Here is a 12,996-nt window from a genome sequence, read left to right on the forward strand (position 1 = left end):
TGAAACATCTCCCTACTCAGTATCCAGGAGTCTACAAGATTCTGTGTGATTGTGGCAGGCCATACTACGGCCAAACAGCTAAATCCATCCTTTTATGCATGGAAGAACACAAAAGAGACATTTCCTACAACAGAACCAAAGCCAGTGCTCTCTGTAGCCACGTTCTCTTCTCTATTAACTCGGATGAGGGCCTCCAACACCTCGTAGACTGGCTACTAACTTCTAATATCCATGTGTGCTATGATGAACTTGAAAGAAAAATAATTGAATCTAGAGAAATATCGCTTGATTAATCTCATATTAACAATAGCCTTAGCTATAATATCTCTGAAGCACACGTTGCCACTATCCAATACTGGCGCACTCAAGCCAGCTCTCGCACGTAGTCAACGTCAGTTGGAACTCAAGCACGCATTCCTCTCTTTTAAATGTAAATGTACTTGTGTGTTTTATTTCTAGATCTTTTAATGTATTTTATCATGTCTCTGTTATTTTTTATTAAATTAAATTCTTTGCCAGTGATACCTGAAGAAGTTGATGTGTATTCAACGAAACTAGTTTCGTTGAATACATCAACTTCTTCAGGTATCACGTGTATATATATATATATATATACGTTTTTATACGTATTTATATACGTACGTAGAGTACGTTTTCTTTCTTTTTTTTTTTTTTGCGTTTTCCTCCCAATAGTAACCCTACCAGGAGGTAATTTATTCCTGCATGCTCCATTGCATTATAATGCTTATATTACATGTACTTATAAGCACTGATTAACATTTATATTTATATTTTGTAACAATTTTCGTATTTACATTTATAGTTTTATATATACATATATTAACACTATACAGTATAATTCACATAATATCAGTATCTATGTTAGATCACAAGGACTGGAAGTTGATTTTATTAGCAATTTTAATTAATTCTATGTTATACTTTACGATAAGTCTCTGTTTTGACACTGGCCACTTGTCTTCGGAAGTGATGACGTGTTGTATTAGGGGCGTACGGATGGATTCCAATAGCTGACAGTCGTAAAGTATAGGTGTGGACTGGACATGCATAATGGTGATTTCAGGATATATAATCTGTGTAGATAGTGTCTTAGTTTTCCGTGTCCCGTTAGTAGCGTGGTTAAACTTAGGGAAATGGCGTGTGTTTTCAGCCGGAGTCTGCTTCCGATGCTAGGAAAGCATTCTTTTGTTGTTGATCCGTTTTTTGATGTTTTCCATTCTTCCCACATGTCTAGACTTTGTTCATCTGCAAGTGTTTTTATAGCAGATTTCGAGAATTTCTGATAACTTGTTTCTTTCTAGCCGTTCGTTTCTAGCTGCTTCTTTAGCCAACTGATCCGCGCTTTCGTTTCCTGCTATTCCAGTATGCGCTTTCACCCAGCAGAAGTCATTTCCAATCCCTCTAAAGTGAGCAATATGGTTGTTCTGGTTTTTTATGCCGTCCATAGTGCTTCTACTATCACTGTAAATTGTTGCTGTCTTTTGCTGAGAAGTGTTGAGTTTTAATTCCTGGAGATGTGTAAGTGACTGAACTATAGCAAGTTGTTCTGCTTGGTTCATACTAGCGGGTAACTTGTGTGTATCGCATGTGATGACGCAAAGTCCAGGCAACAGAGGCGATGGATAATGCAGCGATCATAGTAATCACTTTTGGAACTAATTTTGGCGGGAGCAGCACAGGCCATAAAATGTCTAAACACTTTTTACCAACGAAATACGATAATAAAATCCACATTAACAACCGTTTTGGTCAAAAGTGAGAAAAGGTCAAGGTATGTTTCTTTCTATTGAGGTGTGCGCGATTTTAGTTTCTCTGAATTAGTGATGATACTTGAAGCAAGTTATGTTTCTCATGTAAACAGAGGCAACACTTTTTATATAAGAAATTGGATTTCAATTACATTAGCGCGTTTGGACCTAAATTTTTATTATTAAAATATTTTATAATTTATTGTGTACTTCTTATGAAATAAAAAGGTTAATATAAAATTTTAAAAAATAATTAACTTAGGATGGCTGAGATTACAGTAATCAAACAATATCAAATACTAGCAACAACCTAATATTTGGTTAAAAGAATTTATGAATTTTCGGTTTTAGAAGCAAATTCTTTTACACGCATCTTGAGAATTCATCTTGTTGCTATCGTATCCCATAATTGCAGAAAAAAAATTGGCATGCATTTCGTTAGAGGGTATCAGATGATAAAATATGAATGATTTATTTTAATTTTATATTTGGCTTATTTTAATTTTTGCCTTTTTTTTTCTTTATAGCATAAAAGTTCTGCCATCGAGAGCATGACCATTCTCGCTAGCATGGCTGTGAAAAATATTAATTTGCTGATGCTGATTTTCGTATTAAGGATTTCCTGTAGTTTAAATGTGGACGTTAGTTATGAGGAGTTAAAATATCTTTATGTTTCTTGCGAACCACTCGATATTTGCAATTTTACAGTCGATAGATCAAAAGAAACATGTGTGATGAATTTTGCTCAAAATGCGGAGAATGTTGTGTTGATTCACCGTACAGAAACAGCACTGGAAGAGAGACACGTGCAAGTTGTATAACGCTAAATAACAGTTCGATTCATATGATAGATAGCTGCGGACCTGGTTGGTATGGAGACGAAAAAGTCGCCTTTTTGTGTAATTATGCCAATTTCAGGAAATTTGTTACCGTAGGGGGAATTCCAGTAATAAATACAAGAAGGAAAATCACTTACAGAAACAAATATTGTGCACTTTGTAATGATGATTTGGACACAGAAACAGGGAGCTTAGTCATTGAATGTCATACTTAAGGGGGGGGTGCTATTTCAACATGATAAAAATACCACCGCTCAGTTCTGTTTAGAGAACTTAACCTATTACAATACCTCTTAAGAAATGAGGGGAATATGGCTTAGGAATAAAAACAGGAGAACCTGAATTTCATACATGTTCTTTATCATTGGAGATTCCTTCACATCTTTCAAAATATCACAGGTATTGCAACCCTAACGTTATATCAGATTGTGATCCATCTTGGACAAATGACGAAACTCGTCACAAGCGTAATGCCTACCAAGCATTGGTCATACGTCGATTTTACTATAGCATCTATAAGAATGTGCATTGTGCTATGTGTAATAATGTGAAAGCATATGAATGCATTTGTTTTACACGACGTTTTACAGCTAATGTATCATATCGTTATCTAGTATCTATTAATCAGTTTTTTATATATATAACAGAAATAGGGATACCACAAGAAGAGAATGTCCTGATGGGAAAACATGTGATCCAATTTCAAAAAGATGCATAAAACTTACTTGTGGCATAGAAAATTATGAAATTAGAAATGGAAAATGTGTTCCTGTTAATTAAGGATAAAAAACCTCTAAAAAGGATTCCAATATTTATATTTTTTTTTGTTTTGAACAAAGACATTTTTTCTTTATGTGATTTATTCGGTTTATTTAGAACAGCTTACATATTCATTAGAATACACACTATATATTCATTTTCTGTAACTACTAATTGTTGTATGAAGTTATTAACTTATTAACTATATATTTACATAAATTCAATAATGGCTTCATTTAATTTAGTAAACTTAAATTAGAGTCAATATTAATTTAAGATTAAATTAACCATATTTCAAAGGTAAATAATATTTCTGACATATTACTAATAAGATAATATATGAAGAATTAGTGAGTAAATGCTTCATATGAATGTTTTCCTTTAACTATAGAAACGTGACTGTCAAAACATTCATTATGACATTCTCAATACGTTTTTTCACTGATATATTTGCAAAAGTGATAACATATGGACTAACGCACATTATTTTCCACAATTGTACTGTATGGTATTTCTGTCAATTTTATATAATATACATCAAATGTCTCATAGCAATATTAAAGTTCACTAGATTTTCACTTAGTTTATATTTCTGTTGAGTATAAATTAAAGACTAAGGAACTGTCTTTGATACGTTTACAAAGTCTTTATACTTTACTTTCGTGTCAGAATACTATTACTCAAGTCTCCATACTATTACTGACATAGTCAAAAATTAATATGATGGCATTTTCCTCTTGGATTCAAGCTAATTATGACTTCGAGAAGATGATAAAATACACACTGAAATTCATGGCCAAGAAATGCACCTCAAAGGGTGATACATATGTTTAATGATTTTTCCATAATCATTAAACACATGATTATGGAAAAATAAAATATCTGATGTATCAATAAATGAACAATTTATACATTTGATTATATGATGGAATCTAATGTTATTTAAAATTACATAGAAGCGATTATGAATTTGGAGTTACTGCCCTAAGCAACTAACAGATTGTTGAAGGATTAAAACTAAATAACTAGGAAGAAACCTACACAGCCTTTTTTAAGAAAAATGGAGAACCTATTTTACTTTCTGATCTAATATTAAATGCTCACCTTACCGCAATGCTTCTCGTCAGTAGGTAAATCCTAGAATGAAAGAAGTACAGGCTTGTAATGTTGGATTTAATCACTAAACTATTCTGTTTTGGCTTAAACTAATATAAAATACAGCATATACTATCCTGAGATTTTTATTTAATAAGGTCAAAGCACCTTGTGGCAACTTGAATAGGTAAATTTTATAAGCTCTTCATTACTTGAACCTTGGCATTTCTGGGTCTGGCTCCCACTGACGAGAACTTAATAAAGGTCGAAACCGGTCTGGGTAGTGGCCCTTTCCTTTAATGCATAGCGTCATACTACATCTCCGCAGGGGAAGTGCGTTGCATTAGGGGGGATACTAAGGGAAAGTGATCAGAGCTTACTTCACCTTTACCACGAGTTGCCTCAGACCTGAACATAGTTCGGGCGCAAATTTGACTTACTTGTCTGTTTGCTTACTTGGGAGAAAGGATTAAAACCAAGTTTATAAAATTGCAATATATATATATATATATATATATATATATATATTGCTCAGTTGCCTCATGCTGTAATCATAAGGGACCAGACAGAACGATGAAATAGACATATTCTGGTCCAAGATTTATAATAAAATAATATTTCGAATACAAAATAGCCATAAAGTCATTGTACCACAATATAAGATATACAATGTATACCTGATACAATAAGTAAAATACCTCAATATACCTCAAACGGGACATTATAGGTAATATAGCATGATATATATTCATAATATATGAGCGAAGTAGTTCATGATTTACAGAAACTATAACAAAACTTAAACTAAGCAACACTAATGGTGCAGTAACCAAGTATTGAATCCAGTTTGATTCGGTGGATAATTAATTTGCACGAACATAGGTTCCATTTAAAACGTACTAATTCCGAACACCACATGCGTCAATTAAACATTTTTTTAAGAAAGGATCGTAACTTTCATCATTTTTACATTCATGGCTGGTCTCGTTAGCACCAACAGTTAACTCAAAACTTGGGTAGCGAATGCTGCTAGCAAATTCAAATCCAGCACAAACAGGATCTGTAATGTTAGCATAGTTGCACTGAGCACAATGGATGTTTCTGTATTTCTCATAATAGTTGGGTGAGTTGTATATCACTTCCTGGTAAGAACTGCATTTTTGATTTGTGACGTCGTCTTTCCAAGTTGGCGAACAACTCGATATTACACCAGGGATACAATATCTAATAGATTCTTTTATAGAAGCGGGAAATCTGTACGTTAAAGTACAGATTTCAAACGTTTCACTTTCGATGCGTATACCCCAAGACTGATAAGTCTCATTGTAAGTAATATTATCTAAAACGAATCGACGCATTGAGTCGTTGTCAAAAATGGGAAACCCTAAAGGAACATCACAAAGAACACTAATATTCCAAGGGACCGTGTCTAGGTCTTGGTTACAAGTTGCACAATAACAGTTTTTATATGTGATTCCTTTCTTTGCATTTGTCACTGGAAGTGATCCCATAGGATCTTGCTCATCGTAATTGGTTTCACACAGATCTCGAAATATTTTTTCTCCAGACCAATTTGGCATGCAAGACTGTATTACAAAAACATATCCTGTGTCAAGAGGGATGCATGTAGCGTTTGCTTTCTGTGATTTTGTATTATCAAGGAATGGGGAGTCTAAACAACAGTCATCAAATATTGCACAGTTGGAGTCACATCCACAGAACTGCCACGTGGAATTCTCACATCTCATGTTGCACCCAGATTCGCCGTTCTCTGTTGACTGTCCATTGGTGTTTTGTGAAATTGCAATGGTAAAAAAAAGCAGACCGACATATAATTTACATATGGGACTCTTCATTTTAAATAACAGTCGTCGTTGAAGTTTATTCAGTAATCTGCAATGAAACAAGGCATAGTCATTTGCATCATTTAAAAAACAGTAATAAACAGTTGTACAAATAAAACAATAATAAAGCATCCAGTATTAAAAAACCAGGAAGAACATAAATATAAAAATAATATTTATTTCAAAATGAAAGTTGAAATAACTTTGAATTATATAAAATATAATTTAATGTAAATAAAACACACAGAGAAATGATAAGATAAATTCAATATTATTAACATTACAAATAGAAATGCAGAATAATCATTCTACAACAGAATTCTGCAGTGACCATTTTGCAATTGAATTCTGTATGGATCATTCTGCAATGATCATTCTACAATATTGGATAAAGCAAGCATCTACTTTATTTCACAGTCTGCAAACAAAGATGCTAGCAACACTTACAAAATATAATGGAGGGGAAATGTCATCTATAAACACGCTGTTCAGTAATACGAACTCTGAATAATAAAGAATGTATTCCACTTTCAGCTAATCTAAAATATACAATCATTCACTTTTATTTAATCTGAAAATATGTTAATTAATTTAACATTGTAGTATTTATGCATACGCTTTCAGTCGTCGATTACAGTAGTAGATTAACCGAAAAGTTAATCTACTACTGCATTTTCACGTACCTCAGCATAGCGCAATGGTTGGATTTTTCTTAAAATAGTATAATTAAAAATTCAAACATACTTTTTCACTGCAAGCCTTTCTTTCTTCTTACAATGACGCAACTTCTTTACTCTGATTCCGTGTGTAAAGTATTTAGTGGTTGCTGTAAGTCTTATTTATATTGGTTTTCAGTAGCTAGTTTATTTTTGACGTCACAGGGTGTGTTACTATTGCGAAAGCCGGAAGTGACTACCTTGGAGCTCAACAGGAAGTTTCCGTTTTCAGCAGGAAAAATAACATGCATAACATCATGCGAAGTGCACTCAATCATATTTTGAAAGAAACAAATATGCAGCACATAGTTTAGTACAGTTACCTGCCTTATGATTTGTATTGGTCATTTTTTTAAAACGCTGAAAATGTTTCTTTTTCTTTCTATATAACTTCGATGTTTTTCTCATTAAAAAGGGGATATTATATTCCATGAAATGTTTCATCGAGTTGGGTTTAGAAATTATTCAAATGGCATATCATTCTTGATGATATTTGATACTTCAAAGCATTTGCGTCTCCGGATGACTGAACTTAAAAAATATAATATATTTTACAAACTTTTGGATGCAAATAAGTTACTGAAATGTTTTCTTTTTTAACTTCTATTCAGTGATTGTAAATCCATATTTGTTTTATTATCATTCAGCTAGGGGTTTAGCGAGAATGTGCAAGGGAACTGGCAATGACTTGGCTTACGCTCTTTAATTTAATTCTGAGCTCTGGTAGAGTTCCAATGGAGAGGAAAGAGGAAAAAATAATTCCCTTTCATGAGGAAGGCTCTAAGATTCCACTAGCACATTATAGGCCAATCAGTATCGCAGGCGTAAAAGTACCAGAAAAATTGATCAAGACGAGAATTAAAGAATGGGTGGATAAGAATATGATGCTCTATGATAGGCAAGATGACTTTGTAAAGGGTCAAGCCTTAGTAATTTACCAACTTTTTATAACAGAGTAACAGCTGAGTTCGATAAAGGAAATAGCTACACAATGATTTTACTGGATTATGCTATTGCGTTTGATAGAATACTAAACGGAACTCTGTTACGCAAATTACAATGGGGATGGATTTGACACTGGTTAAGCGAATAACAGTGTGGCTGCTGGACAGATATCAAAATGTGGTAAATGGAGAGGAGGAAATGAAGGAGAAACATGTGACTAGTGGTGGTGCGCCTCAAGGTTTCGGTGATGGGGAGATTGCTGTATAATTTGTACATAAATCATAGAGGAAATAATCAGAAAGGAAATATTCGGTTGGTTGCTGATGAAATTAGGTAGAGTAATAGTTAATCGAGGCGATGTGGAGAGATTTTAGGGCGATTTAAATAGGCTGTTATATGGGCAAACAATAATGGGTATCGGTGTAATGTGGAGAAATGCAAAGTTATGCATTTTGAGATAAATAGATTACAAACTGTGTATCCCTTTGATGGCACTCTGCTCCAGGAAATAGATGAAGACAGAGGTTAAGAGGTTAATTTTAATGTGTCCTCGAAACTTTAACATAGGGTTAAAATTTAGAGGAGATGTTCCAAGGTAGCTCATAAGAATACGTGGCTATTTGAGAAAACATTGACATGTATAGATAAACGAGTTACTCTTCTTTATAATTCCTCTAGATACGTCCAGCACCTGGATTACTGTGCTCAAGTTCGTTCGTCTCCTGGGTTTCTTGGGGATGAGTTAACAATGAATAGGATTCAGAAGCAAGTGACAAAGATGGCCAGTGGCCTATGGAATGTTCAGTATGTGGAGTGATTGAAGGTGTGTGGATTGCAGGTTGATAGGAGAAAAAGAGGAGATATGATAGAAACATTTAAGTTGCTTAAAGGATTTCATAAGATTGGTGGAGGGAAAATATTTCAGCATTTGGCTAGAGGGATCATAATAAGGGGTCTTCCCTGGAAGTTGAATAAAGGTGTGGTTGGCACGGGTGTGAGTACTAGATTTTTTGCTTGGACAGTTAGGAATGAGTGAAATGAATTGCCAGAGTAAGTGCTTTGTCTGTTAATCGGTTCAAGAAGGGGTGTGATAGATTACGAGTATGTGCAAAGATTAGATCTCCCACGATGAGTCTTTAAGAATTATAATACATTCCTTCCGTTCCTGTGGCATCAGTCTTGTGCTGAGATTCAAGTTATACAAACATGCCTAGCCAATTCGGTTGAACATGTCTTTCTCAATCATGGTGATATACCATCTGTTCCTATCGTCGAAGTCTTTTCAGCGATGCAAACGTATTCAACTCATTTTCCTGTACGTCTAACTCTCCATTCGATGTAGCAGTAGCACTGTGCACCATGTTACATACACCTGGTTGATATACGTTTGAAAGTTACACACTCATTAATAGAACAATCTCATTAGCTTCTGCACTTGAGCATCACCTGCATTCCGTAAAGTTAATCTTCCACAGGCATTCTATCTTTAACTTGCTGAATAATGATAAAATTCTTTTGCATTGCCTTTAGCCTGCATAGCCAATTTCTTTTCATATACGGATGTATCTTTCTCTTACAACAGTGGTTGCTATTCTAGCCTGTGATTTATAATATTTCCTAACTCCTCTTATTCTCAGTATTCCTTCCACGTTAATTTTCTTTTTCTTATGTTTCTTCTTTAACAATTTTTCACATCCGTTCTTCGAATTCTAGCGATACATTTATATGCTGCCTCCTGTACATTTTGAAATGGTCCCTTTTTAAAGGGACCCTTTCATTCCTTATATCTTTCCCTTTAAACAATTTCAGCTTTGTAGTTTAGCATGTAACATGTTCTCATTGGAACATCAATATAATTATCTACTTCCCAGGAGAGGATGGCATTATCACTGTCGCCAACTGGTGGAAAAATGGTCATACTCTTACCAGAGACTTCTAAACAAATCTAACATTCCTTGACTTCGAGTTCTATCACATGCTTCTTAAGAATGGTTTCTCTCAAGAACTGAATAAATTCTACTGCATTTCTTATCATGCGATTTCTCTTCTACACAATCGATGTTTGGATAATTAACCACTTAACCGGTCAATGTAGTTAAATACGCATTTTCATACGCTTCGTATACATGATTTAGTTCAATGTAATATCAATGGTATTACTATTTTAATATGCACTTCTCATCCATTATAACCTTGACGGCTATAGATGTCTAGGGCGGTGGTGTAGTTAAAGCAACTCACAATGATCACTCGTTTAGATCATCAGGATAATTTTAAGAGTATTTCGTCGTCCCCTGAAACTGAACGCTATGTCTATTGCAACCCCCACATCATATATTTCATCTTTTCAGGCTCACTTCTTACCAGATAACTTCAAACTCTACATGGGAACATTATTATAACCATTGTTTTCACGCGTTTCTACACTAACTGATATCAATAGTAATAACCCACTCACCTATCTTTTAAATGTAAATGTCCTTGTGGGTTTTATTTATATATATTAAGGAGATATAACCTTTTGGATTGTCTTGTGTTTCTGAGTTGTTTTGATGGCGGTGGTTATTAATAGTTTTCGACGAGTAGCCATTACTTTGTGAAGGTTCTTTGTAGATGTTGTAGTTCATTTTTTAGATCTTCATCACCTGACAGTATAGATCTAGTACGATGTACTAGGGTTGAGATGATACCCACTTTCTGTGCAGGATAGTGATGTGAGGACGCATGCAGGTATCTATCTGTGTGTGTAGATTTTCTAAAGATTGATATTTTAATAGAATCAGATGACTTAGTAAGTCTTACGTCCAGAAATTTTCTTCAACCTCCATTGTTAATTTGATATCTTGGTGGAAGTTGTTTAAATGATTTAAAAAAAGACTGAAGGTTATCGGTGCCATGGTCCCAGATAACAAATATGTCATCTACAAATCTTAGCCAAATTGGTTTAAGAGTAGCTGAGGAGATTGCCTTTTGTTCGAAATCTTCAAAAAAGATGTTAGCTAATATATATATATATATATATATATATATATACACACACACACGTTTTATACGTATACATATATACGTACGTAAAGTACGTGTTTTCTTTCTTTCTTTTTTTTTTTTTTTGCGTTTTCCTCCCAATAGTAACCCCACCAGGAGGAAATTTATTCCTACATGCTCCATTGCAATATAATGCTTATTACATGTACTTACAAGCACTGATTAACATTTATATTTATATTTTGTAACAATTTTCATATTTACATTTATAGTTTTATATATACATATATTAACACTATACAGTATAATTCACATAATATCAATATCTATGTTAGATCACAAGGACTGGAAGTTGATTTTATTAGCAAATTTAATTAATTCTATGTTATACTTTTCGATGAGTCTCTGTTTTGACACTGGCCACGTGTCTTCTGAAGTGATGACGTGTTGTATTAGGGGCATATGGATGGAGTCCAATAGCTGAGAGTCGTAAAGTATAGGTGTGGACTGGACATGCATAAAGGTGATTTCAGGATATGGAATCTGTGTCTTAGTTTTCCGTGTCCCGTTAGTAGCGTGGTTAAACCTGGAGAAATGGCGTGTGTTTTCAGCCGGAGTCTGCTTCCGATGCTAGGAAAGAATTCTTTTTTTGTTGATCTGTTTTTTGATGTTTTCCATCCTTCTTCCCACCTGTCTAGGCTTTTCTCTTCTGCAAGTCTTTTTATAGCAGATTTCGAGAATTTCTGAAAATTTGTTTCTTTCTAGCCATTCGTTTCTAGCTGCTTCTTTAGCCAACTGATCCGCACTCTCGTTTCCTGCTATTCAAATATGTGCTTTCACCCAGCAGAACTTGATTTCCCATCCCTCTAAAGTGAGATTTCGAACCAGATTTCTTGTCTGTTCTATTAATACAATATGGTTGTTCTGGTTTTTTATGCCGTCTATAGTGCTTCTACTGTCACTGTAAATTGTTGCTGTCCCTTGGAAGTTACGAAAGGAAGCTGTGAGCAAGAGGAAGATTAGTGGTTTCTTCGTATGGAGGCTGGTTGAACCATGGAATGCATTGCTTGATAGAGTGATGAGAGCAAGAACAGTCAGTGAGTTCAAGTAGTGGTGTGATATATTCTGTGTTTCCTAGGAAGGACCGCTCACGATGAGTCTCTTCACTCCATGGAGGCCTGAATAATAATTATAAATCTTACCAGGAACACTCAGTATGGAAGTACCTCTGTAAGATTTATTATTACTATTATTATTATAATAAGGTTTTTATTAATAATTGTTATTATAATATTAATAACAAATTATTATTATTATAATAATAAATTAGTTTTATTCCCTTTTGTATATGGGTGCTATGAGAGCTCTACTCCACTCATCTGGATGGCCCTCTATTGAGGCCTGCTGAACAATGCAGAGCAGCCACTGTAAGACTTTTTTACTGCGATGCTCGAGCATTTCTGGTCTACTATCATCTACTGCTGTTCCTATTCCCCATTTCAGGCTTTTGATGGCTTTTTCTACTTCGGGTATGGATATATATTCCTGATTGCATGCATTTTCAGTGTTTTTACCACTTGGCTATGAGTGATGTTTCATTTAGCAATGTTTAGAAGTAATTACTACATACGTTAAGGATAACTTATTCTCCAGTTTTCATGTGATCTTTATCATGAGTATTTCCCTTTACAGCACTCTTTCCTCCATTTCTGAACTTTTCATCAACCCCCAGAATATCTTGCCACCTTCCTGATGTTTATTTTCTATGTTCTTCCCATCACTTTGTTTAGCAAGTTTTACACATTTATTTTATTTATTTAGCGTATGGCATAATAAAGACACATGACATCAGAATATATAAATACATATTTGTGCAGACCATAAAAATGAGACAAGTAATGCACATATACAAATATCAGGTAAAAAAAAAAAAGTCTAAAATTTTAAGTCTAGGTCAGATAGCCAATCAAGAGATGAAAGATCTGCCTGAAAAAAGTCTCTCAGGTCACTAGGGTAGGCTCTTATGCTGCAGTCTTCCACAATG

The 12,996-nt window shown here is 34.3% G+C and overlaps 1 protein-coding gene across 1 annotated transcript; it reads right to left on the reverse strand.

Annotated features, from left to right (window-relative positions):
• Positions 1 to 3,052: 3,052 nt before the first annotated feature.
• LOC150096776 (uncharacterized) lies at positions 3,053 to 7,185 on the reverse strand. The gene is made up of 2 exons (XM_090408358.1): positions 7,051 to 7,185; positions 3,053 to 6,355 (listed from the first exon to the last, which is right to left on the reverse strand). The coding sequence occupies exon 2, from the start codon at positions 6,316 to 6,318 to the stop codon at positions 5,362 to 5,364; it is 957 nt and encodes a 318-aa protein (XP_090264484.1). The 5' UTR covers positions 6,319 to 6,355; positions 7,051 to 7,185; the 3' UTR covers positions 3,053 to 5,361.
• Between the last annotated feature and the right edge of the window lie 5,811 nt (positions 7,186 to 12,996).

This window comes from Typopeltis vanoorti, chromosome 18, assembly GCF_054136105.1.
Source record: "Typopeltis vanoorti isolate ZY-2024b chromosome 18, IOZ_Tvanoo_1.0, whole genome shotgun sequence".
Lineage (NCBI taxonomy): Eukaryota > Metazoa > Arthropoda > Arachnida > Uropygi > Thelyphonidae > Typopeltis > Typopeltis vanoorti.